Consider the following 27,630-nt stretch of genomic DNA (forward strand, 5'->3'; position numbering starts at 1 on the left):
TCCCGCAACCCTGGTAATTAAAAATCAAGGGGGAGTGCTGGATACATGGAAGGAAGGGGGAACCTCCCCTTCTGCCTCTCCCAGGGCCACCAAGTATGTGGCACAGGATTAGGAAGAGGTTGGGGCAGAGCAGGGACCACAGGCAGAGAATGTGGACAGGCCTGGAGAAAATCTAACCATGGGGAAAAGGGAACAAAGAGGGGAAGGGGAAGGGACATAAGTGTCTTGGATCTAAGTTTCCAGAAGCATGGGGTATTTCCACAGTCTCTGATCCTGTGAGCTCTTCTGGAAAAGCTCTCTTGCCCTGGGAGCCCGTCACGGGGCGGTGACTTCCATCCCGAAGCTGGCCAGTAGGCAGAGGTGGTCTGAAGAGCAGAAGGGGTTGGGTAAGCCATTGGCAGCCCAGAGAATCTCTTCAGAGAGGAGGGAGAGACGGCCCAGGAGCTTGAGAGTTCCATCCTGATACAGCCTGCGATCTGGAGCACAAAGCAGAAGCCCGTGGGTAAAGCAGCCACAGCCACACTGTGCAGGGCGGGCGGGCCCTGTGTGAGCTATGCCTTGTGGAGCCTCAGCCCCTGGGCTGCCCCCACCCCCTTGTCTCCTGCTGCCTCTGGCTGAGGCCTCATTTTCTCAGATACTCCGTGACATATCAATGAATGAAGCAGACTGGTTTCAGGGGGACTGTGGCAAACTAGAGAATGCATGCCCAGGCGCAGCATTCCAAACATTCTGGCTTTCCAAGAGAAGCTGCGAATCCAGATTTTCTATATAAAATCTGATTTTTAAACATAAAATTCAAATACATTGAAAGACATGCTTTACACAAAACAGGCATGGGGCTGATAGACTGCTACTCTGTGACTACAGTGTGGGGTGAGAAGACAGGAAATAACGTCTCTAACCTAACTAAGTCCCTCACTAACCACCTGCCACTGAACAAATCCGATCACCCCCTGGTACTCTAGTTTCCTCTCTGAATTAAAGGGAGGGCTTGTTCTGCTCACATCTCTCTAATGCTACAAGGATAAAGATAGAAGGTAAGCACGTGTCAAGTAGGTATGAAATCTGCTCCTTAGCTGGTCAGACCCCAGCAGCCCAAGCCATGTGCCCAATGTCTGACCTACCATCAGCTGTTCCCAGGGACTTTTGGGGGTAGCTTCTGGGAACCCAGGATCCACCAGGCTTACCAGTTCTGTTTCCATTCTCACAGGACTCAGCCGAGAAGAAGATGTAATCTACTGTCATTCCAAGACCCAGGGGCATTGTGGTGATCTCTGGGCGGCCATGCTGGGGCAGGAAATGAGTATATACTGAGGTCAGGTGGAGGCAGTGCTGGATGGTGCCTACAGTCCTGCAGGGATAGAGGGAAAGATGTTAGTCAGCAAAACATTATTGAACTTTTCCCTGTGGGTTTTAATAAGTTTTTAAAGGGATGAGCCCAAATAACTAAATCTCAGCAAATTCTTTCCCATGCTAATAAGAGGCTAACAGTCTTAGCTAGAACTAGCCTAGAAACAGACACACTTACATGCAGTCTTGCTGACATCCCTCACTCTGCACTCTCTTGCTACCTGGTGCAGTGTACCTAAAGTACTCTTTTTTTTTTTTACATTTTTTATTGATTCATAATCATTTTTAAAGTACTCTTGTCTGTGCGTCAGCAAGCTCTTCTGTGAGGTCTTACTCCCTAAGGAAAAGTGCATGGGCTTTTCATCTGCAAGAACTTGGATGGGTCACCTCTGGCCTCTGCACACCTGTATGCCCCTCCATAACCTTAGCAGGTATTAGGGGAAAAGAGGGCTCAGCAAAAAGTGTTGCCCCAAATCAGCCCCAGAAAAGCCAACAGGAATCTCTCTAAGATGCCTAAATGGGGTTAGAATGAAAGCAGAAAGGAACTGGAAGATTACCTGGGGAAGTCATGCTCAGGCTCCGATGTGTCTTCCTCAAGGACAGACTCAGCCCAGCCAGCAGGTCGCTCTTCAGAAGACAGGAGAGAAAGGGTTTTATCAGTCACAGACGGTGAAGCAGGGTCAGAACCTTGCACCCTAAAATTCCGCTCAAATCCTGGACTGGACTGCTCCAGAAAGGAAAAGGGAAAGAGAAAAGGTGAGAGGAGGGAACAATGGACCAAGCCAAGAACTCAGGAAGCAGACAGAAGCCTCTAACACAGACATGTCTTCCTTGGCTCAGCATCTTTTTTTTTTAATTAAAATTTATTCTTTAGAATAGATAATACAAAAGAGGGAGAAGAAGAAAAGAATAGGTTGCACAGTACAAAAATCAAAATGTAGAGAAAAATACCAGTGAAAAGTCTCCCTCCCACTTCTGGGCCCCTGCCACTCTATCTTCTCCAGAGGCGACAAATGTTACCAGATTCCTGCTGTATTCCTCCACCAGGAATTTTCTATCACACACACACCGTCGATTGTGTGTGTATACATATCTATGTATGTATGCATATATATGTCTGCCACACACATACACATATATGTATGCATATTTACACATACATATATTTATACAGACACATACACAAAGAAAAAAGACACACATTACCAATATCAGAAGAGAAAAAAGGGATATTATTACAGACCCTACTGACATTAATAGGTGTTAAGGACTGAACGTTTGTATCCCCCAAAATATGTTGAAATCCTAATTCCCAATGTGATGACATTCAGAGATGGGGCCTTTAGGAGGTAATTTGGTCATGAGGGTGAAGCCCTCGAATGGGATTAGTGCCCTTATAAAAGAGATCCCACGGAGTTCTCTCACCCTTTTTCTGCCATGTGAGGACACAAGAAGCTGGCAGTCAGCAAGCCAGAGGAAGGCCCTCACCAGAACTGGACCATGCTGGCACCTAGCCTCCAAAACTGTGAGAAATAAATTTCTGTTGTTTATAAACCATTCAGTCTGTGGTATTTTGTTATAACAGCCCAAACTGACTAAGAAAACAGGGTAACAAGGATCAGCAAAATTGACAAACCCTTAGCTAAAATGACCAAAAGGACACTATGAACCTATCTACGAAACAGAAACAGACTCACAGACATAGTAAACAATCTTACGGTTCCCAGGGAAATGGAGTGGGAAGGAATAAACTTGAGAGTTTCAGATTTACAAATGTTAGTCACTGTATACAAAAGTAGATTTTTTAAAAAGTTTCTTCTGTATAGCACTGGGAACTATGTTCAATATTTTGTAATAACCTTTAATGAAAAGGAATATAAAAAGGAATATATGTATGTATATGCATGGCTGGGCCATTGTGCTGTGCTGTACATGAGAAACTGATACATTGTAACTGACTGTATTTCAATTTAAAAATTAAAAAAAAAAAAAGAATGACCAAGAGAAAGAGAGAGGACTCAAATTACTAAAACCAGGAATGAAAGAGGGGGCCATCACCATCAACCTTATAGAAATAAAAAATTACAAGAATAGTATAAACAACTGTATGCCAACAAATCAGATGACTTAGGTAAAATTCCTAAAAAGATACAAACTACATAAACTGACTCAAGAAAAAGTAGAAAATCTGCATAGTCTTATAACAATTAAAGAGACTGAATTAGCAATTTAAAATCTCCACAAAGAAAAGCCCAAGGTTAGAGGCTTTGCTGGTGCATTCTGCTAAACATTTTTAAGAAGAGATAATATGAATCCTTCACAAACACTTCCAAAATATAAAAGTGGGAACACTTCCCAACTCATGCTATCAGGTTTTCCTCTGATAGCAAAACTAGACAAAAACATCACCAAGAATGAAAACTACAGACTGATACCCCCTATGAATGTAGATGCAAAATTCCTCAACATTTACAATACTGTAATTTATAAGAAATATATATTTGGTCATTCAGATGAACAAAATACATTTCTCATATATAATCAGTCTTTATATAGTCAGTCTCCTTCCACAGTTCCTGGCTCAAAGCTCCCCAAACCCTTGGAATTTCCTAAGCGTAAAGAGTGAGAAGATGCCTTTTGTTATGTCCCACCACTCAACATGGTAATGAGAGTTCTAGCTACAGCCATCTTGGAAGAAGAAATAAAACACATCCAGATTGGAACAGAGGAAGTAATACTATTTCTATTTGCAAGATGACATAATCTTATATACAGAAAATCCTAAGAAATCTGCTAAAAAACTATTAGAACTAATGAGTTCACAAGATTGCAAGATACAAGATTGATAAACTGAATTACATTTCTAAACACTCACAATGAAAAATCCAAAAATGAAATTTAGAAAACATTTCCATTTATAATAGTATCAAAAGGGATTTAAAATAGTTATGAATAAATTTAACAAAAGAAGGGTAAGACTTAGACACTGAAAGCTACAAAACATGGAAAGAAATTAAAGATTTAAATAGATGAAAAGATTTTCATGTTCATTGATAATAATATTGTTAAAGTGGCAACACTTCCCAAATTGATCTACAAATTTGTAAATCCCTGTCAAAATTCCAACTAATGTTTTTGCATAAATTGACACATTGACCCTAAAACCCATATAAAAATGTATAAGGGACCCAGAATAGCCAAAATAATGTTGAGAAAGAAAAAAAAAGGCAGCAAAGTTACAGGACTTACACTTTTCTATTTCAAACTTACACAAAGCTAAAATAATCAAGACAGTATGGCACTGGCATAAAGATAAACGACGCAAGATGAAGGGAACTTGAGAGTCCAGAACCCATAGTCCATGGTTAACTGATTTTTCACAAGGGGAGGGGTGAATGGAAAATGACTTTTAATGGACATGGGCTTCCTCTCGGGGGTGATGAAAATGTTCTAAAATTAGATTGTGGTGATGGTTGTACAACTCTGAAAATACTGAAACCCACTGATTTGTACACTTTAAATGGATGCATTTTATGGTATGTGAAATCAATCTCAATAAAACTGTTTTTTAAAAAAAGATTCAAGAATGTTATGAACAACTTCATGCCAGTAAGTTTGCTAATCAAGATGAAATGTTCTTATATTTTCCGTATTAATTTTTCTTTCTGCTGCTATTATGAATGAGGTCTTTATTACAATTTTTAACAAATATATCATTTTTATATATGAATATTATTGATTTCTGTATATTAATATTCTGCCCAGCTACTTAGTTGATTCTTAGATCACCAGTTATATAACCACATTAGCAAGAAGTAATATTTAACCTCCTCTCCATTTTTTCACTTCTATTTTATTGCCTATATTTCTATTTTTTACTTCTAATTCTGTTGGCTAGTATTTCTCACAAATGAATAATCATAGTGGTCATCCTTGTTTTGCTCTTGACTTTGACAGGAATGCTACTAGAGTGTCTTCTTTAAGCAAGATGTTCATTTTTGGAGTTGAGATAAATTTTTTTTTCAGGCACCTGGCAGCTCCATGCCCCTCCCTCCACAGTGTACCAACGCCCCTAGTCTGACTGATGGAGATAAATGTATTTTAATGGTGTAAGGGATAATCTATTTTTTTCTTAGTTTAAGAAGACTCTTTTTCAAAGAATCTGGGATAGATGTTAATTTTTTAAAATGTCTCTGACATCTGTAGGATGATACGCATTTCTATATTTTAACAGATTTCATATATATTAACATGATAAATTATATTAATAGATTTCCCAATATTGACTATTTTTATATTGATAAAAGTCCATTTGGTCATGGTCTATTACTCTTTCAATGTGATGTTAGATTCTGTTTCCTGATCCTTTATTTATATTTTTTGCATCAATATTCCTAAGTGGAGAATATTAGTTTCCTAATATTAGTTTCTATAGTTTCCTTTTTCTGTGTAATTATTGTCAGGTGTTAGTTTCAAAATGCTTGTTTCATAAAAATAATTTGGCCATCCTCTTCCTCTGCATGCTGTAACAATTTAAATAGTAATGGAATTACGAGTTCTTTAAAGGTTTGATGATGCTCTTCTATCAATATGAGCCTAGCGTTTTTGTGGGACTGCATCTCTGAGAACCTTTTCTATTTTTTTCACCCTGTGATAGTCTATTTATATTAAATCTCTCCTTTACAGTTTTAGTAAATTACATTTTCTAAAATTAATATATGCCATCTAAGTTTTAAATTTCTTTTGCATTCCATTGAGAAAAGAACTACCTTATAATACCATAATTCTTCTGCATCTGGATACTGTTGCTCCTCCCTCACCCTCTTGACTAGGTTAGCTAATCTGACATCTGTTTTTCAACCAAAAAAACGACTGTTATTATAGTTTATTAGTTTTATTATTTTTCTTTTCCTAAATTATTTCCATTTTAGTCTTCTTCCCTTTGGCTTTCTTTCAGTTTATTTGTTCTTTTTTCTAACATGAGTGGATGCTTAATTCACTTACTTTCATCTTTTCTTATCTATTAATATAATTCTATGATTCTAAATGTTCTATATAATGCAATGAATTTTTCACTAAATACTGTTTTAGCTATATATCACAAATATATGATATTTTCATTAGTTATTTTATAGATATTCTGCAGCTTCAGTTTAAATTTCACCTTTGACCCAAATGTGGTTTGAAATTTTTTTAAGGGTCCAGATAATAAGTGTTTTCATTTTTGTTTTCAATGTGAATTTTTACTGCACATGTGATCACAGAAAGCTAACTACACTATTTCCACTGTTCTAAATTTATTGATTTTTCGGGGGTTGTCTAATATATGATCAATTCTTAAGAATTTCCTATGGATAATTAGAAAGATGTCTTTGCTCTGCTTTCAATGTTCAGAATTTGATATGTATCAATCAGATTTACCATACAACATGTTACTTAAGTCTTCTATATTCTTAGTTATCTTTCCTCTACTTGCTTTCTTGTGGACTGAGAAAGATTCAAACCTTCTACCTCTAGCTATTTTCTATTATTCCTTGTTAAATACGAGGGTTTCACTCTGTGATGACTAATGTGATGTTACTTGGAACATAAATGTTCTTAACACTAACATCTTCATTTTGAGTCAGAAAAATCACAGTGACTAGCAGGATACTGAAAATGGTTTTCCTCCCAGCAAAAGGCAAGCCAATTTAGGCTTCTGAGCTGTGTAAGGGGTCAGGAATCAGAGGCACCATTACTCCAGAAGACAGGAGAGAGGTGAAAATCAAAACTGGCACAATAAACTCACCAATCAACCAGAGACATCCCTTACACAGAGCCTTAATCAGGTTTTCACGTCTCATTCCTAAATGTGAATGGATGCCTGATGGAATCTTTGAGAACAAACAATGAATGGGGTGGAAACTGGGAAGAAAGGAACTCTTAAAAGAACCTTGGAAGAAATACATGGAATTTTTACATATGTCATCCTCAGTAGTAGGAAGACAATATTGGGTTCATTTAAAAAAAAAAGAGGATGGTATAACAAAAGAAGCAACTGTTTTAAAAGGGCTTTTGGAAATTAAAAATATACGGGCAGAAATTTAAAATCACTAGAAGGAATAAACAACCTGAGAACATCTCACAGATGGTCCATTCTAATATTCAACTAATAGGAACTCCAAAAAGAAAAAGCAGAAGGTAGGAAATTATTGAAGAAATATTACCAGCAAAATTATGAATCTAAATAAATTCATTTCCATTTGAAAGAGCCCTGGAGTATCCAGAACAATGAATGAAACCAAAACGCAGACTAGGGCACACCACCATGAAATTTCAGAAATCAAGAGATTAGAGAGAAGGAGAAACAAAGAAAGGATGAAAACTCAGAATGGCAGCAGACTTCTCATTAGCAATGCTGGAAACTGCAAGACAATGGACTAAATCAATTTTCAAACTAGACCTTTATACTTACCAAATTTTTATAGAAGTATGAGGATAAAAAATAAAGGCTTTTTTTGTTTTGTTTGGTTTGGTTTGTTTTCAGTACATGAAAAGAAAATCAAAAAAGAAAGAAAGAAAACTGCTTCCCTCAACACCAGGTTCTGCCCACGCAGTGCTATGTACAAACAGCACTGCTCTGGCAGTTACACAGGACTCAAGGCCTCTCCCTGCCCCACCAGGCCACGTGAGCCATGGGCCATAGCTGCCTCAACCTCAGCTGCAACATCTTCCTGGACCATTCAGCACTGGTAGCAGCCAAGCAAGTAAGTTCTTCTGCAAGTAACTGGGAAGAGGATAGTAAGTTGTGTCAGGGATGGGCCAGTGGAGAAGTTGGATTCAGAACTTTCCTGGTTACAAATATGACCATATAACTTTTCCTCTGTGGCTATCTGGTCTGTCTATAAATAGTGATTTACAAAAGTCACCTATTAGCAACTTTTTTTTTTCCTAGAATGCACTTAATTGGGCATATGGTTTATTCTTACATGTTAAAAACTCCAGAGATAAATGGAAATACGCAAACAATCATGAAAAAGAAAAGACAGTAATCCCTTTCAGTGTCTTTAAGAATCATATTGGAAAGAAACCACGAATAACTAAAATAATTTACAAGAGGGGGGCTTAAAATTTAGATTCCCTTCTTATGAATTATTCCCTCATAAAGAGAGCTGGGGAGAGTGAGAAGCACAGTGTTTTCTAAATTATACAATTTATGAATGTAGAACACTCCAGTGCGATGCAATGTCAATCCGTGGGAAAGTTAAACCATTACTTCCTAGCACTGTAGCTCCTTTTGAAACTCAGATGCTTCTCGTTGAAGTCAGTGTCACAGTCAAGTTGGCAAGTTTTGATGTGCACAGTTGGGTTGGATGACTCTCATATTGGACTGGAAATACTATTTGTTAGCACATCTGAACACATTCTCTAGAAAAAAGATCATACACCATGATCTCCTTGTTTCGTACTTAAGTCTTTCTACTCATGGTCTAAAGGTGGTGGTAGCTTTTTAGATTTGGAGTCTTTAAAAGAGATTCATCAGGAGCCTGTTCAGCCCTGGGTGGGGTTACTGAACAAACAGAAGGGCATGTTCACAGTGAGTGGTGGATGGTGTGTTTACCCAAATTTAATCTCAATTTTTAAAATATTGGTATTACTAGGCACTGCCAGTGAACTGGGTATTTTCCCGCTACACAATGATTCTACTTACAAAGTGATTGTCAGTATGTATTTTAAAGGTTTTTATTTTCTTATTAAATTGAAATGCTTATTTTATGTTTCAAGTACAGTACTGATTTTTTTAAAAATAACCTATTGTTAACATGAAATTATGTATGTGGGATCTGACTACTGTTTAACTTTAGGATTTTGTATTCTTAAAATACTGAGCCTCTGCTTCCCTGCCTAAGCCCAACTGATACAAGCACTTATCCCAGGTCCTGGCACACCCTAGTGGCTCACTCACTGCATGGTGGCCATCATCATTACTATTGTTATCGCCACAGCTGTAATAATACATTTAGCTTTGCAATTAAAAAAACTCGAGCCATTGAAATGTTCACTGCTCTGTGCAAAATACCATTTCAAGTTAAATTCCTAGAGGGAAAAGAATGAGTCCATAGTTTACCACCAATCCTTTTACTATAGTTTTTCCAATCATTGCCTGATTGTCTTAAGTTATTCTTCTAGCAGTTTCTTCAAGAAAGGCTTTGGGTTTTGTATAAAATTCTTGAGCCACACCTTCTTTCCTTAAAGCCTTGCTCCCCTGTCTTCTAGAGTCAAATGTTAATGTTAAGAAGTCTGAAGCCAAAGTAATTATTTCTACCCTTAAAAGTAGCCTGATCTTTTTTGTTCAAATGCCCTAAGTATTCTTTTATCTTTGACTTCTGTTAACTTTAACTAGGGTGTCTTACTGTTGATTCTCCTATGACATTTTTTACTGAGACATGAGACATCCTTCTCAATCTGAAGATTCAGATCTTCTCATTTGGGAAAAATCTTCCTTGAATCATACCTTTAAATATTCCTTTTGTGCAACTATATTGGCTTTCTTCCTTGTGAACTCCAATTACGTGTATGCTGAATCTCATCTTCCTCTACGGTCATTTTCTCTCTAGCCCTTCTTATCCTTCCTAGCCTCTGTCTCCTGTCTTGTTTTCAGCAGTGCCTATTCTCTCTTGTGCTGCATCTAATTTTGTCTTCATTTTATATGACTTTTAAATTTTCATTCCGCTTCTTTCCTGAGCTCTGCAGCTTACATTTCATCTTCTGATGTCTTTCCATGTGCCTGAACTTACTTTATAAACGCAATTATTTTATTTTTGTGCTCTTATTTTATAAAGACAATTGCTTAGTATTTTTAATCTTGGGAAAATAATCATAATTTTCATATGCTCCATGGCAACAATTTTTATTTTTGAAGTAAATATTTTTTATCTGCCTGTTATTTTTCCTGTTCCTTCCACCTTTTTTTCTTATAGTGTTTTAGTACAGATCTCATACTGATTCCTTTTGGGCAGCCCAGCTTTGAATTAGTTGAGGTTTTTCTGTACCATGCATTTGTACAAAACTTATATAAGGGAAGGACTGGGTATGCATTACAAGTAATAGGCATTTTCCTTGTGACACAGGGTTGTATATGAATCCTTTTAATCTTTACTTCTCCCAACCAAAAAAGATACACAGCTCTGTAACTATTTCATCTCTCCCCTGCCACTTAAACAGACTGCTTCATGCGAATATGGCTTGATTCCTTGATCAGTCTTGCCTCCACTGCCTCTTCAGACCAAAACAGGTTCAGACAATCTCCTTTCACAACCTGTACATCCTATTCTTGTTGATGAAACAAGAGATTTTGGTTTTGAGCCTCAAGGTACAATCCTCACCTTGGAGAAATACACTCTGCTGGTTTTTTTCCAAGATCCATATGGCCCCACAGACAAGTGTCTCCATACTTCCTCCAGCACCCCTGCATGATCTCCAGTGCTTCTTGCAGCCATTCCACCTGTGTTTTGGCTCATGGTTTCAGATATCTTCAGATCTCCTAGCTTTCTCAAAGATGGAGTTTGCATTTCTTTCTTCCATTCTTCCCTGTTGCTTTGGAGTGGTTTCAGAGACAAGAAAGGGAGAATGCCAAGTATACTCTTCTATGTACAATCTGGAAGTTCTCAGTAGGAGTAACTTTTTATTACAACCAGGAGTGATGTCACTTTATGATTTTCAAAGCCCTATCATATGTCTTCTCTCCAAATATGCTGTACACATGCTAGTTATCAGCAACTTAAGCCTAAAAAGGTTAAGTGGCTTACTCAAGGTCTCAGAGCTGGTCAGAACCCAGGTCTCTTGATTCCTGGTCCATACTCTCAACACACTGCACATGGCCAGTGAACTCCACTGACCTTCCTTCTAAGCATACTTATTACCAGAAGCTGATCTCTAAGAATTATATCTAGAAAAGACTAAGAAACCACCTAACTGACAAATATCAGAGGTGAAGAGGAAAGAAGACCAAGGAAATCTTAGTTCCCATTACCTGGCTTAGCATCTGTCACTCCTTCCATAAGCACCAGTCCTATAGGTCGCTGACAGGCGATGTTGCAGAAGTGGAAACGTAGTAGGAAGTCTCGGCTATACTTACGTCTCTCTGCAAACCAGGAAAAGGCATACAGTGAAAGGAAGGAAGAGGAGCCACATGCTGAGGCTTCCTTAATACCAAGAAGCTTCCAGTGTAGGGACACAGAGGAAGTCTGGCTCTGAAGACAAGGAGATTTTCCAACAGCTATGAATTAAAGTGGTCCATTTTACTGGGTGACCATGAGAAGGACAATGAGAAAAACAAAGGAATGTGCTAAGAGAACTGAGAGAATTACACTTTCTCTTGTCACTGAGATGCTAGCTTTTTCCCAAAATGGGGATGGAGGCACAACTAACCCAGAATGTGGCATGTGCTCACCTTGTTTCTTTGGGTGACAGGAGGTGACATACTGACAGCAGTCAGTGATGCCCAGGGAGCTGGGCCATAGGGGGGCCTGCAGCTTCCTCTGGTAAAGCTGATGGGAGAAGTCTTCCTGTCCAGATACCTACAAAGAAAGAGCAGATGGGAATCAGGAGACTAAGATGGAAAAAAGAAATAGCCCATGTTTTTGGACATATAGACAAACATACACACACACAATCACGTACTATGTACATAATAATAAGCAAAATACATGAGTTTCAGGGGAAGGTTAAAAATAAGGAGCTAATTAAAACCACTATTTTTTTTTTACTAGAAACACTGAAATGTCCATGAGACAGGAATAAGGGGCAAGACAGTGAGGTATGCGAGTCAAAGAGAACAAAACCGTATGAACATATGATCCCCTAAATTTCACCTCAGAACAATCTACACTACTCTGTACTGAAATATCAATTTTCAGGGACTTTAATTTGCAATAAGAAAAGGTTTACCCTGATCTTTGGGTCTTCTGGATCCAAGTCTAGCATCTTAAGCCTATTATTCAGAAGCTACAGGGTCAAACCAAATGGGAAATGCAGCAAAGCACTCTAGAGTATCTATGTCACCATCCTCGGGCAAAGCCAATGAGCAGCCTGGGAACGGACAGAACACAGTAGGGAAACGTTCGGCAACATCAGTCATCTGCAGATCCCCAACGTGTGTAGCAAAATCCCTTTTATTTAATTTAACAGCAACAAATATTTGAATGTCAGCTATGTGCAAGACACTAGCTAAGTGCTGGGGAGAGAGGAGTGACAGACACAATGTCTCTGCCCTTGAAGGACGTACATTTTCAATATGCCCTCGGAAGTCAAACGCAGCTGCAATTTTATCGCCATTTACTAGCTGTGTGACTTTGGGCCCGTTAGTTAACTCTCTTGGGGTCAATTATCCTCTACTATTGAATGGGATAATAATACCACATACAATTAAGAATCTTGATAACAATAACCACTACCAATTATTGACTGCTTCCTTTGAAGTAGGAACTGGAAAACACTTTGTGTGCATTATTATACTTAATCCACCAAAGAAAACCCTCTGAAGTAGGTCCCATTATATCCCCAGTGTATATATGAGGCAAATGGGACTTAAAAAAGTGAAGTAACTTGCCCAAGGTGGCAGAGCAGGGATTTAAATGCAGGACTGTCTGGCTTCAAAATGAGTGCTCTTAATCACTACGCCTAACTGCGGCTGTCACATGATAGGCACTTAGTAAACTCTTCTTTCCATTCCCTGTGCCCCTTGATTACAGCAGCTTCCTGGCAGGATAATGCTTTTCTCTGAGCATGTGGTAACCAGGACATCATTGGCACTTGAGTAACCTCATTAAAATAAAAGCCCCAAGTACTTAACAATAATTCAGTCATTTGGTGTCCTTTCTCCACTGTGTCTTGCCAAAAGTTGAGCAATAAATTGGATCAGTAGGGGCAAAACAGAGGAACAAGGAGAGAGTAAGTGACAGATAAAGAAATCAGCACAGGCTGAATGCCCATCATCAGCAGGGACAAATAAACTACGGTAAAACTATAGCTATGCTATCAACATTCAGCAGTTATAAGGAATGAGACAGATCCATATGTACATTGTTGAGTGAAAAAAAAACCGAGCTACAAAATAAAATATACAATAATATATCATGTTTATAAACACACAAGGTAAATTATATATCCGCTGTTAGAAGCAATCACAGCACAGTACTGGAGGGCAAGAGCTCTGGGGCCAGACAACCCGGTTACAAATTCTGTCTCCACCACTAACTACCTGCGTGAGCTGGAGTAAGCAAATTACTTCTCTATGCCTTACATTTCTCATTTATAAAATGGAAGCAATGATAGAAATTGTGAAAATTAATGAGTTAATACATATAAAGTGCTTAAAGTAGCACCTGGTACACAGTTAATTTTGCTTAACAAATGTGGATTATGATTACATTGTCACAGGAGCTTAGATACCACTGCAAATGCATAGGAAATGATCTGGAAGAACACCAAACTTTGAACAGTTATTACTTGACTCTAAGGGGAGAAGTGGGAAAGGTAGGTAACGAAGGGGGCTTTGGTCTTGTTTTTAAATCTTTTCATTCTTACAGTGATGTACTTGTGTACTTATATGCACTTAAGTACTTATGTACTTGTAAACTAAAAATAAATTGATGATAAAAACTTAAAGGATTCCAATATACCAAAGGCACTCACGAGCTTCTAATTTCCAGGCTTGGGTACCAGCCATCAACAGAGCTAGAAAAAGCAGGAGGGAGCCAGAAAAGGTGTAACTGAGGTCCCTGCCACAGAAGAGCACTGGATGCCAACACCCAAATCTCTCCCCAGGCTGTGTTCCCACCCCCACAGTGACCTCTCCCATTTTACCTTCCAGGCCGGCATCCCATGGTACTGGAGCTCTCCATCCCTGATGAAGTTGTAAAGAGGTGAATCAGGAACAGAATTCAGGTCCCCGCACAAGATGATGGGGCAGTGGCTGCCGTCTGACAGCTTAGCCACTTTGTCCACTTCAGCCAAGAGAATGGCCATCTGGGCCAGCTTGACATCACCCCGGCGTGGGTTGTACAGGACATGGGTATTTGCCACACATAAGGGAGCCACTGAAACCTGCCCCAGGCCGTCTGGGACTAGTGGCTGCAGCAGCAACACTAAGCCCACGTTGTCCCGATTGAGGAGCTCTAAGCCAGGCCGAAAGTACTCCACAGGGCTGGCGCAGAGGAGACGGAATCTCTTGGGCTTGTAGCAGACAGCACAGCCGTCTGTCTTACACCCGGTCCTCCTCTTGTAGAAACAGGTAAAGCCTGCAAGGAACACCCACCAAGGAGATGCGTTAGAGTTCCTGAAGCCTGAATCCCTCCAACCAGTGGCCGTAGCCCAGGCGTGTGTGCCTAAAGCATTGCTCCTCCTGTGCAGTCAGGGGAGTCCTGGCCCTTGCCAATTCCTTGGTTCTACAGAGGTTCCCTTACAGCTGTAACCAGGCGGCTGAGTGGATAGAAGGGGAAGGAGGGACAGAAGGGTACAAAGCAATGTTAACTGGGCAGGAAAAGCATGGACTCTAGAGTCAAGCAAGTTGGAGTCCAGGCCCCACAACCTATGAGCTTTATAGCTTTGTGAACTTGAGCCCGTCACACAAATTTTCTGAACCTCAGTTTCCTCGTTGTAAAATGGGGATAATAATATTCAGTCTCACAGGGTTGGTCACATCAAGGATTAAGTGGCAATACATGTCAGAATTGCTTTAAAACTTCAGGCTCTACTTTCCTTCTCACCCACACAAAGGAGTTAGCTCACAGGTGGGACTGAGAGTTTACTGAGACGAAAGATCTCAGGAGTGAGCAGACAGGGCTGTAGGAAGAAAGACTGGCAAACATGCCAGGGAGCAGCATTACCCATCATTCGCAGAGAGGGCTCCAGCTGTTCCCAGTAATGATCTTCCTGGACTTCCTGGAGACACAAGATCTGGGAAAACAAGGAAACCAATCACTCCAGAGTAATGGTGGGTACACCCCGGGAGCAGGCACGGAGGCCGTGTGAGAAGCTGCTGTGGCTCTCAGGCTGGGTCACACTGAAACTTCCCCTGGGTGCTGACTCTTCTCAGACAGACACCACCAGCAAGAACATGCCCAGACTTACACTGAGACCAGATACATGTGCTCAATTTTCCTGCTCCTTGAATCCTTCAAGTCTCCCTCCCCGCATAAAGGTGCTGGAAAGTGTGCACCTATGGAGTCTAAGCATCTGCCAAAAACTCATTTACAGCAGGCAGGCCAGCACCAGCCCCAGGCAAGACTCCAATCATACAGACCACCATGGGATTGAACTCATTTTCCAAGAGCACTGGGAAACAGCCCAGGTCCATAGCAAATGCAAAGTGGCACATCCCCTGTCTTCACTCACATCGGGGTCCCAGTGCTGGAATTCCTGCATGAGATTCGCAAAGCGATAGTTCCAATTGAGGATGTCCGGGTGGCAATGCAGATAGAGTTCTGAGCTCTGCTGCATCAGGTCCTGAGCCAGGATGTTATAGGACATCAGAGTGAACTGGAACTGAGGGCCATCCCCTGCCTCCAGACCCTGAGCGTCTAGCTGAGTGGAGAAATCCTCCCATTCTCGCCATAAGATTTCTGCAAAGGGGTTGGGAAGAAGTCCACGGTTAGTCCATGTTATCCACAGGCCCTGTCATCTCCACTCCTGACTCAGTGATATGGCATACAAAGTCCATTTTTTCATCTTCCCTGTCACCCATCCATCACTGTGGCCAATTTGAGCAGCACTCTATGGACATTCTCAGACTAGACAGTAAGCTCCAAAAAGCCAGAGACAATCCTGACCTGTCCACCACAGTATCCCCAGTACCTAGCATAGTACCTGGCACCTAGTACATGTTCACTAAATATGGCCAACAATTTCTCTTTTGATAAATCCAAGGGTCTCTGGGGAATCACTCAGACGAATGTGTTTAATAATCATCTAAGGTTAGAGACACTTCCACAGGAATCTCAGCCTTGGGTGCCTTCTGACCTCTAAACCTAGAAAAGCCTGTGGGGCTAGAAACCACAATGTGTTCCCCATCTACCCTAGAACATGGAGCTACCGTGTAGATTCAAACCTATGTGAATCACAGAACTCATTCTTCAAATTCTAATGGAAGCCCAGTATGTAATACAGATAAAAGTGGAGTTATCTTTGGTTGAGGCAGAGTAGAAGCCCTGAGAGCTCTCCACCCCTACCCCGGAAGCCCTTGGGTCACCTCCAGAGAACCAATACTGTGGAGAATCAGAACTAGGGTCTGCTTTCAGTTCTGCCGTGACCTAGCTATGTGACTTTAGGCATGTGGCAATCGCATCTGAAAGACCATGGGACTGGATGAGATGATCTCTAAGGCCCCTCTAGATCTGCCACTGCAAGAGTCTCAGAAAAACAGAATGCAGTGGCAGAGCTCCCCACAAGAGAACCTTCTCTGGAGCAATGGCTCTGCCCACATCCGAGACAACCTGCTACCCTGGCTCACTCAGCCAGTTGTCAGACTCACCATGATATGGGACTTCCATTGGGGGAGGCTGCAGCTGCCCTAGGCCCTCAAAGGTCCAGATAGGAGCCTCTTCCTGGGCGGGCACAGGCTCAGGTCCTATGCTCCAGGCCACCACTGCAGGGTCCTCTTCCCACTGCTCTGTGGCCAGGGCACCCACTGGGAGGACAACACTGTCCACATACTGGGGGCCAGTCTGCATTGGGACAGCTGTCCACACTGGGCCCTCAACTTCTGGCAGTGGCTCCTCTCCTAGCACCTCAGGGAAAGACTCCTCCAGGTTCTCTGCTGCCCGCAGGTCACTCAGCTGCCTGCTGGACCACTTGTCTTCTGAAGCAGCATCCTGTTCTCCAGGATTATCCATCAGGAGTGCCAGGCTGCTCTGGGCTAGTCCTTTATCTACAAGTGGACCGTCGCTCACAGTCAAGAGCACCTGGCTTGACCCTTCTTCTCGCCACTGCTGCAGCAGGCCCTCACACTCCTCCTGGTCGGGGCCCCGAGGGGCCATGGCAAAGTTGCCTTCTACCTGGGGGGACGAGCTCTTCGCCAGAAGGACATTTTTTCGACATGTGAAGAAAGCATCTAAGAAGAAAACCAAAATACCATGTTACAAGATGACAGCATCACCCACCCCACACTCTTCTCCCAACTTCTAACACAAGCCCCACAGAAGCAAGAATCATATTCACCTTGCTCATCATTGTACCATCGCTGAGCCTGCCCACTGTAGTGCCTGGAACATCATCGCCAACAGAGCGAAATGCTTACTATGTGTCATACACTGTTCTAAATGCTTTGCAGGTATGAACGAATTCATACGGCAGGGATCTGATAAACATTCAGTGTGTGAATGAAAGAATGACTATCCCACATAATCTAGGACAGAGATTGTCTCATATAACCCCTTTTATCTGAAGGTTGAGATCCCTATTAACATCAACTCTCTAGTTCTAAGAGCCACATTACATTGGAACCAGCACTTGACCATGAATCAGAACTGCAGGTCATGGCCTAATACTGAAATTAACAAAACTGTGTGCCCTTGGACAACGCCCCTAGTGAGATGGACACATTCCTGACTGTAAAATGGGGACAAGGGAAGTTTGAACTAGATAATCCCCAAGAGCTTTTCTAGTTCTATAAATCCCCCAAACTTATGAACGCATTCCAAAAGAAAAAGGCCTGAAGTAGACAAAAAGTGTATCTCAAAATCTATACAATCTACTTCTTAGCAAACGCTCTGGGTTCTTTTCTCAAAGCTATTTATTCTACTCATAAAACTTCACAAACTTCATTATCAGCTTCCTCATTCCACAGCACTCTAGAGGCTGTAAATCAAAAGGTGCCAACAACTGACAGCAAGAGCCAGCTGCTGTTGCTCTGCTACAGCCCCTACAGTGACAGCCGAAAGACAAAAAGCAGGTGGGAAAAGCTCTAAAATTAGAGCCCCCAAATCCAAGTATAGTATTTTGGTGCAAACAAACACCTACCCACCCCCTACAACTTAATCACTTATTTACAGTACAGGACAAGTGACACATACAATGATGACCCTCAAACACCAGATTCACTTCATTAGCTCTACTTTTTTTTAAGGCAAGAAAAACTTCAAAATGGTTCAAATGTTGACGACACTATTATATTTATGGCAGATTTATATCCCTCAGACAAGTGGTTTTCAACCAGGAGTTATTTTGCCCTCAGGGAACATTTCTGCATTATCTGGAGACACAACTATGGGGATGCTACTGGCATCTAGTGGTTATAGGATAAGGATACAGCTGAACACCCTACAGTGCAATGGACTGCCTGACAACAAACTCTCCAGACCCTAATGTCAACAGTGCTGAGACTGGGAAACTGCTTTAAAACCACAGTCTGGGTTGCTGACTTTAGTCTCAGGGACTTGCTAATTCCCTGCCCCTTGAAACATCCCTATATGGATACCAGATGGCCAAGTTTCTTTTGCTTATATGTGTGAGGTTACTAATTTTCAAATTTAGCAGGTTTTGGGTGGTGGTGGTGGTTTGTTTTTCAGCAGCAGAATTACTTTATTAAAAGAAAATCTTCTGTAGGAACCAAATGCACAAATACAAATGGGACCACTTTAACAGGTGTGTGTGGATGGGTAGGAGGAGGTGGCCTCTCCTCCAAGATCCCTAAAACTCTAACTAAACCTCTGAACTAATATATGTCACTAAGGCTGCCGTTACGGACATTGGCAGAGCTCCAGAAATGACAGCAACATGGTTAGAGGAATATGCCTTAGTTCCCTGAAAACAAGGACTTCTGTGGAGTTTTTCAGTCCTCAGAAGTATGGATACACAAGGCATTCCTGAATTGAGTGCCTACTATATTCTAGGCAGTGTACTAGCACTAGGTACAGTGAGACATGGCCCTGCCCTGCTGGAGCTTGCATTCTAGTGGCAGATACACACAAACACATACATAAATAAATGTTTTATAAGAAATATATAACAGAAATTACACATTGTGTAAAGTTCCAAGAAGGAAAAGCTCAGAATGCACAGAGCTGGATCCCTTATTTCTAAGAAAGTCCTTCTTGGTCTGTCCTGCCCTCTAAATTGCCAGAGAAAAAGTCTGGGGGTTCTGTGAGATCTCTGAGGGGAACTGACAGTCTCCTACATAGCCTCCGGAATGTCAAGGATCAGGAAAGGGGAGCACAAGCAGATCATGACAAATTCAAACAAAAATTCTTCTCTCTCGAAAGAATCCACTGGGCAATCGCCTCCACCTCGCTACATCTCCAAACGCACGGAACATTGCTTCAAAGCCGAGGTTTCACTGTGTCTCTGGATTCTAAGCATCTTTTTTTTTTTTCAGCCAAAGACTCAGGCAGCTGTGAAACATGAGTGTGACCCAGGGAAAGGCAGGTGTATCCAGGTCTTCAGCCCACAGACCCTCCGGGCCGACCGGCCCCTACCCACGGAGAATTCGGGCCCTTACCTGGGCCCTGAGCGGCCAACCCTCCCCGACCCCCAGGGCAGAAACTCAGAGGGCCCCGGAACCTCTCCGCACCCTCGGCCAGAGGGGCGGCTCCTGCCCCTCCCCCGACCCCCTCCACGTTAACTGTGGCCCGGCGCCTCCAGGTCACAGGCGTGAGGAGGGAGCCGCCCAGGAGGGTCGCCCGCCAGGCGCGGGCCTCATGGAGTCCACGACTGGCACGGCGGCGCCGAGGGGCGCCTTCCCACACCTCGGCACGGCCGGGGGAAGGTGGTCGTGAGGCCGGACGCGCCGCACGCCGCCCCAGGCCCCGCAGGGAGTCAGGCCCGGGCCTGGCACCCGCCTGTCTGGACGCGGGACCAGTACCTGAGAGGGCGCGGAAAAGGCGCGCGGCCGGCAGCAGCAGGTAACACAGGCACGAAGCAATCATGGCCAGCCACCCGCGCCCGCCGCCCCTCACCGCCGGCCGCGGGGTCCCTCAGCTCAGCCCCACCTCCGCTTCGCCCCGCCCCCGGCTCCGCCCCCGGGCCGGCTCACGTGATATCGCTGCGCTTCAACAACAACTTTATTGGGAGCGCAGGGCCGATCATGCGCCCGCGGGGCTGAAAAGCCAGTTCCCAAGGCAACAGGCGGGGCCGGCCTGGCTCCCCACCAACGTGGAAGCGCACGGACTTGAAATTAAACCCCTCCCTCGGGGAGCCATAGTATTATTTAAAGGCCACAGTTTTATTCCCATTTCTGCTATCTAACTAGTGGCCACCTTGGGTCCACCATGTCATCTCTCTGCCCTTCAGTTCACTCATCTGTAAAATGAGGTGCTGGGCTTGTCTAAGGCCTTGCCCAGCTGTGCCTTCTATGATCTAGCCTGTCTCAGCCCAGGTTAGAGAGACCAAGCTCTTCAGCATCTTTCTCCTTTTCCTAGCTCTCTTCCCCAGCTCAGATTTTAGGTGACACATTGAGTCCACACCTTGCTTCAGTATGTAAGATTTGTAACCTTCCTTATCCTGTTCCAAATGGGTCCTTTCCCCACAGTCTGGCAAAAAAGGGGTGTCTCGTTGGTAAGAGAGCCAAAAAAGGGAGGAGGTGAACCCTCCACAAGGGCCACGGAAACAAGTATGTTTGGTTGGTTTCCCTTGAGGTGTGTCTCCAGTGTCTGTGACAGTGCCAGGCACACAGAAGGGACCAAATAAACCTCATTGACTGACTGAACAAAACATGGCAGTAAATGAAGGTCAGTTCTTCCATCAATTCTGTGCAACCCAGACTTCTTTGACTCTCTCTTCCCCATCCCCACCCTCAATCTTCTGCCCCAACCACACTGTAAAGGAAGAGGGACTGTTTAATACTCCCAATTTTAGTACCCAGTGGCTGAGCTGTGTGATTTCCAATTTGTGACTGGAGCCTCGGTTGTTCCGGGAAGCCCTCTGGGGAGTCACCAGATCCAGGACCAGCTGGGTACATCATAACATTGAAAGGCTGAAAAGAGGAAGAAGGAGAGTCAGTGTTGTGGTCTTCCCACTCTCTTCCCTTAGCTCTAGAGGCAGTGCCTGCCTTCAGGCAACAGCACTCCTGCATTAGCCTGAGATGGAGCAGAGGCCCCAGGGGCAATCTGAAGGTTCAGAAGCCTGTTAGAAACTAGCAGGTAAATGTCAGCTCTACCTAAGGAGCCCCCAAAGTCAGATCAACTGTCTTGATGTGGCTTAAATAAACCTTCCTTGTATGTCCTTCCATTTTGTCCCAATAGTTACCCAGAAGTCCAAGTTCCAAATCAGATCCTAAATCAAGGAACTTATCTAGAGACCAGGTTTTGCAAAATGATGGTTCCCTTAACACTTGAAAATGTTTTTAAAATATAACTTCCTAGGCCCTAATTCCAGGATTCTGATTCTATGCATCAGGGATGGGGACACTTAAAGACTCACCAAGTTACCCTGGTGTACAGTTCTCTGCTAAAGGACCTACCCTCCGCTGGGCTGTTTAGTGTACATGCGGTCAAAATGCATCAGGCCAACTCATGCCATGTGGTTTCAGAGGCTTTTCCTGAGGCCAGTTAAGCCAGGCTGACTTCCTTCCGTTTCCTCATCGGCTATGTTGGAAATGATCACAAGCTACGGAGTTAGACCCACTGAGTTCAGATCCTGGCTCTGCAGCTTCCTACCTGAGGAGTTACCTAACGTCTTGGGGCCTCAGTTTCCTCACCTTGCCCAAAAGAGAGTAAGCTCTCAGTGTTTACTATTGTATTTTTTTGAATTTAGTCCAAAAACAGCTCTGGCTACAGCTAATGTAGTGTCATCTTCCAGAATCCTTGGCAGAAATTAAGGCCTTCCAAACCGTAATGTGGCACTGCTAAGCAAGCCAGTAACTGCAGGTCCAAGGAGACTTGTTCAGGAGAAGCTCAGCCTCAGGCTTCACCAGTCAGAGGAAAATTACAAGTATAATCTGCACCATCTGCAGCCACATCATGTCAGAAATATTCCAAGAAGAGACCGAATGAGCCCCTGAATTCATCCCAGCTGTGATCACAGTACAGGCAATGATAAACATCTGCCTCTACCACTGATGGTTTCAAGGATGCAGAACCTACCTACTGGGACCAGTAGGTTTTGCAATACTTTGATGGATTTAAAATGTTCTTTCAGAGGGAAATTTCCTGTATATAGGAAATTTAAGCCCTTGAGGGTTCAAATTTTGCTTATGCTAACAGACATGTATGGAAGTTCAACATGGTGGCTGCTTTTATTAATTTATTAGTTAAACATGTGTAATATACAGGGTAGTGTCATGCTTCCTTCAGGATTGCAGAGGCTGCTGACCAAAGCCTAGAGCAATGCTGCCCAAGATAAGTATATTGTGAACCACATATGTGATTTTAAATTTTCTAATAGCCTCATTTAAAAGGGAAAAAAATGCAGGTGAAATTAATTATAACATGTTTTATTTAACCCCATATATTAAAAATTTTAGTATTTTAGCATGTCATAATTTTTTTTTTTTACTGCAGGACACTGCAGTTAGGTTTATTCCAGAGAAAGTGTGTGCCCAATCAATATTTTAAAATGAGATATTTTGGGTTTTTTTCTTCTTTTGTACCAAGTCTTTGAAATCCATTGTTTTGTTTCACGTGGACAGCAACCTCAATTCATACTAACCACATTTCACGTGCTCAATGGCTATAAGGGGCTAGTGGCTGCCATGTTGAACTTATGCAGGTATAGAGGCCTCAAACAGCCACTCAGATAGGATAGGCTGAAAAGAATTGCCTATGTTCAACTTTTATGGTAACCTGAGACCCATTCACTCCTAGTAACAGGTTACTGGTAATTCCTAGTAATCACATACTCAGAGTAACATTACCAGAATGTGCAGGATTGGTCTGAGTTGATGCAGTCATTCATTCATTCACTGATTCATGCATTCATGTAGTCATTAGAGATTTATCAAGTGGTCTTCACTGTTTACCCCAACTTCACCCTGGTCTTTTCTTGACCTCGGGCCGAATCCTCCTCCTTCTTTCAAGACTCTAGCCCTGAATTCACAGTCTTCTCCAACTCAAGTCCTCCCACCACCAAAGTGGATAAGCCATCCCAAATCCTAGGAATGCCACCACCTCCTCATGACTTCATTCCCACTCTACTTCAGACACCCCTCATGTGTCATTACTGGGTACTGCACCACTTCTAAAATCACACATTCACACACCCACTCTGATGGATCACCTCATGGCTTTCTGCCTCTCTTTCACTTCTGCATCATCTTTACCCCATCAAACCCTTGAGTTCTCTATTCTGTCCTCAAACTTCCCTTCAGTCATCATTTTTTTCTCTATCCGACGTGGAATCCGCATCAGCCATTTTTCAAATCATTCTCTTCCTAATATCAACTCTCTTGCCCACTGTTCTCTGCCTAGGTCAGTAAAGCCGTTCTCCTTCTTGGCTCTTATATCTGGGCTGCTGAGCACCAGTGAATAAAATTACCAACCACACGGACTGGAGCTATTAGTGTGCTGGTCTCCAAACTCACTTCAGCCCTCCCAGCAATCCAGTGTCCTTAATTAGCTTTCTCTCCTATTTTGGCCATTCTTTTCAAACTTGCTGTTCTATTGCCTCCCTTTCCTTGCTCTTTGAAGATCAGCTCCCTACCAACCTTAAAGAAAAATGTAGAACCACTGAATGAACACTCTCTGCTCTTTGTTGCCACATCAACACACACCAGCATCAATAACCACCTTTTCCTCTTTCCCTTCCAACACAGTGGCTAACCGCTCCACCATGCCTGGGATCCCTCATTCTTGCCTCCTCAGAGTGTGCTCCTTCTGCTCATCCCTGACTCCTTCCCATCAACATTTAAATGTGCTCCAGTTATTCCTTGATTATGAAACCATCTTCCCTCAGACCACGTCACCCTCCAGTCATCCCTCCATCTCCCCACCTCTCCTTTACAGCCAAGCTTTTTGGAAGAGTTGTCTGTTCCTGCTGCCTACTCCCTCACCTCTCATTTATCCTCATTCCACTGAAATACAGCTTCCACCCTCATCACTCCACTCACACTTTCCTCACCAAAGTTCCCAGTGCCTCCCTTGTTGATAAATGCAATGGACACTCTCCAGGCTTTATTATTTCTTGAATATCCCCTAATTTTGCATAATCCCCACCCCTTCCAAGATTCTCTTCCCTTGATTTCTGTGACATTCTTGTTTTCCTTCCAACTCTGTGGACATATTTTCCTAGTACCTTTTATTTCTCTTCCTCTGAACACCTCCCATTCAACAATGTAGTTCCTAGGATTTCAATCATGGCCTCTCTCCTTTAATGTGCCTCTTCGGGAAGTTTTCCCACTCCAGTGGCTTCAACTACCATCCATATACAGACAACTCACACATCTACATCTACATTTTTAACACTTTTCTTAGGCCACAGACCCATAAATCCTTCTGCCGATGGACCTCTCCAATGGATATCCCAGAGGAACCTCAAAGACTTAACATACACAAAGTTGGGCTTACCACCTTCCCACAACCATCTGCCAAAAAATTATTGCCCCAGCTCCTCCATTCTCTTTTTTTATGGATGGCACAATCATCTATCAAGTTATCCTGGCCTCCTGCACTTGCATCCCCCCTTTTACTTTCCCATCTGATCTATCCCCAAGCCCAGGTGGTTTTGGCCTTCTTTATCTTTATCTAGTCAGTCCATTTCATCCCTACAGGCACTCCTGTTGATCCTCTTCCTGACCTCAATCCACTTTCCGCACTGCAGCCAGAGCAATCTTTCTACCGTGCAAATCATGTCAGGCCACCCTGCTGCTTGAAACCTCTCTGCAAACCCCCACTATTCCTAAAATACAGGTCAACCCCTGAGCCCTTCATTATTATCCTCTGCTCACCTTCCATCTCATTTCTCAACCCTACCTTCCCACCACAGCTCTCCCTGCAGAGTCACGCTCCAGCCTTGCTAACCTACCTGAGATTCTAAAATACTGTGGGAACTTTTATATGCTTTTTGTTTTTCAGCCTCAGATAACTCTCCTTCCCCACTAGGTCCATGCCATCCACCTGCCTTCACCTAGTTACTGCCTAACGGACCTTCCAGTCTCAGCCTAGACATTCCTTCCTCAAGGAAGCATTCCCAGAAGTCCATTCCCAACCCATTCACAGACATATCACTGTCTGCAGTCTGGACCAGAAGCCTCCTCCTATTTGCTGCTGCGGCATCCTCATTTACTCTGGCTCAACACTGTCACTGTTTACTCATCAGTATCTCTTAGTAAACTGTATAGTTTCCGAGGTTCAGCATTCTCCCCCCAAGGTATTCAATACATTGAATGAATGAATGAGTGAATGAATGGAAAATCCTTCTTCCTGAAGAGCTTCAGTTTCATAAGGAAACTAAGCATAATAAAATCCAAACTTGCAAAAGTGGACCCATAATGGGGAATTTCTTTGCATTTTCCGAAGATTTTTGCTTTACAAAATAATTCTGAAAGTGCCTTTCTTTCAAAGATTGCCCCCTATATTTGAAATCAGACTTGATTTACAACTATCATTTAAAGAAAAACAGCCCCTGCATAAAATTGGTTATTGTTACACCTAATAATAATGGCATCTGCTTCTCTCTTTGATGGAGCTTCCTCATCTTGCCTCCTAGCATGGTTTCTGCCAGCTTTCTTTCTTTGATTCTTTCCTCTCCTTTCTTTCCCTTGGAGAATTAGGCTCTTCAGGAATTATCTCATGCTAATGGCCATCAAATACAAGAGTACATCTTTTCCCTAAAGTGCCAAATAGGAAATGTTTTTGGCTTTGCAGGCCATGGGTCTCTCTCTGTAGCAACTGCTCGACTTTGCCATTGTAGCGTGAAAGTGGCCACAGAAGTACCTAAATGAGTGATCATGGCTGTGTTTCAACAAAACTTTATTTACAAAAACAAGCAGCGGACCAGACTTGATCTTCAGACTGTAGTTTGTTTGCCAGCTCCTAAAATACATAACTAAGGGCAGACCCTTCTGAACCACAAACAGCAGTTGCCCTGTGTAAGGAACAACCTTTCATGGTCAATGAATAGTACGTGGGTCAATGTAGAGAGGCAGCAGACAGAGTGACTTCACTTATATCCCAGGTTTACCACTTTGTAGCTGTGTGACCTTGGGCCAGTTACTTAACCTCTCTGTGTTCAGTTTCCTTATCTATAAAATGGGAATTAAAAATTATCTCATAATAGTTGTCAGACAATTTAAATATGTTAATACATGTAAGGCCACACAATAGTGCCTGCACTTACAGGTGCTGTATAAATTATACCTGATAGAATAGTAAAGGGTCCCTCTGCTATGATCCCTACTAGCAGACATTAGGTATTATAACAAGCATATTAGCAATAAAAAAGGAAATGGTCATTCTATTAGTATTTGACCATACCTTGCCCCAGGTAACATTCTCTTTGACTCATTTCAAGTTAAAATCACAGCTCCCTCATCCCAAGACTGACTCAGATCGTTTATTTGAACAGGAACTCTGACAAAAGTATTTGCTCAGGACCCTCACAACCTAGGTGTGGCCCTGTCAGCTTCTTTTTCTTGTACACTCATTGAAAGGTCCAAGTCTTAATCACGCCTACATCCCTCCCTACAATGGAGCTTATCTTAGTGCATTGTACATAATAGATGCTCCAAGAATATTTTTCAGAATGAATGCCAGAAGGAATGAGTAATGTCTCAGGTTTACATATTTCTTTTGATCCAAGGTTTTAACTATGTTTTCCCTACACGTATTCCCAGATCTTCATCATTTTTCTGAGTGACAAAGAGGGATTTTCATGTCCCCAAGCCCTTCCGTCACTGACCTGCCCGTTGATGTGCTGATAGCTTATCAAGAAGGAACAAACACGCCTCCAGATTCTCTTGACAGTAAACTGCAAGTGAACTTCAACTCCAAGACATGTGAAAACAGCCAAGCATGGGAATGATGGTTGAGTGGTTTCAAGTTAGGCAGCCTGGTAGTTTGAACAATGCTTTGGCTGCAACAAATTGTAGTGACAGAACATATGTTTGTCGTGCTTTGCTTTTGATCTTCTGCTCCAAGGTTGAGGGTACTCTCTCAAGGGGGAAGGAAAAAAGCAAGAAGAACTGGGAAAAAGAAAACTGATCTCACCCATCACTGAAATATTTTGTACCTGAAGCACAACCACCCTGAGAGAAGAACATGGTGGCGGCTCTTCATAGTCACCTGATTAAGGGGCTTGGGTTTGGTCCTGACTCAGAGGGAAATACAACGCCACTGAGAGGTTCTCCCACAGCACCTGAGCCCTCACAGCCAA

The 27,630-nt window shown here is 42.6% G+C and overlaps 1 protein-coding gene across 2 annotated transcripts; it reads right to left on the reverse strand.

Annotated features, from left to right (window-relative positions):
• Positions 1 to 27,241, reverse strand: ANGEL1 (angel homolog 1). 2 transcript variants are annotated; one of them, XM_031679283.2, is made up of 11 exons: positions 27,157 to 27,241; positions 21,184 to 21,298; positions 16,862 to 17,440; positions 15,727 to 15,953; positions 15,219 to 15,288; positions 14,197 to 14,630; positions 11,783 to 11,909; positions 11,363 to 11,473; positions 1,908 to 1,977; positions 1,188 to 1,351; positions 1 to 476 (listed from the first exon to the last, which is right to left on the reverse strand). In XM_031679283.2, the coding sequence occupies exons 2-11, from the start codon at positions 21,284 to 21,286 to the stop codon at positions 316 to 318; spliced, it is 2,046 nt and encodes a 681-aa protein (XP_031535143.2). In that variant the 5' UTR covers positions 21,287 to 21,298; positions 27,157 to 27,241; the 3' UTR covers positions 1 to 315. The 2 variants fall into 2 exon arrangements, with proteins under 2 accessions (XP_031535143.2, XP_072819570.1); XM_072963469.1 differs by lacking the exons at positions 21,184 to 21,298; positions 27,157 to 27,241 and adding an exon at positions 20,189 to 20,331.
• Positions 27,242 to 27,630: the final 389 nt, after the last annotated feature.

The sequence above is a fragment of the Vicugna pacos genome, chromosome 6, assembly GCF_048564905.1.
Source record: "Vicugna pacos chromosome 6, VicPac4, whole genome shotgun sequence".
In the NCBI taxonomy this organism is placed as follows: Eukaryota; Metazoa; Chordata; class Mammalia; order Artiodactyla; family Camelidae; genus Vicugna; species Vicugna pacos.

Bases quoted from the DNA above. Each gene is read 5' to 3' on its own strand.
- ANGEL1 (XM_031679283.2), bottom strand. From the start codon at position 21,286: ATGATGTACCCAGCTGGTCCTGGATCTGGTGACTCCCCAGAGGGCTTC. The intron at 15,289-15,726 runs GTGAGTGAAGAC...TTGTTTTCCCAG, and splicing joins TCCAGCACTGGGACCCCGAT to ATCTTGTGTCTCCAGGAAGT. The intron at 1,978-11,362 runs GTAATGGGAACT...TGTCTTCTGAAG, and splicing joins AGTGACAGATGCTAAGCCAG to AGCGACCTGCTGGCTGGGCT.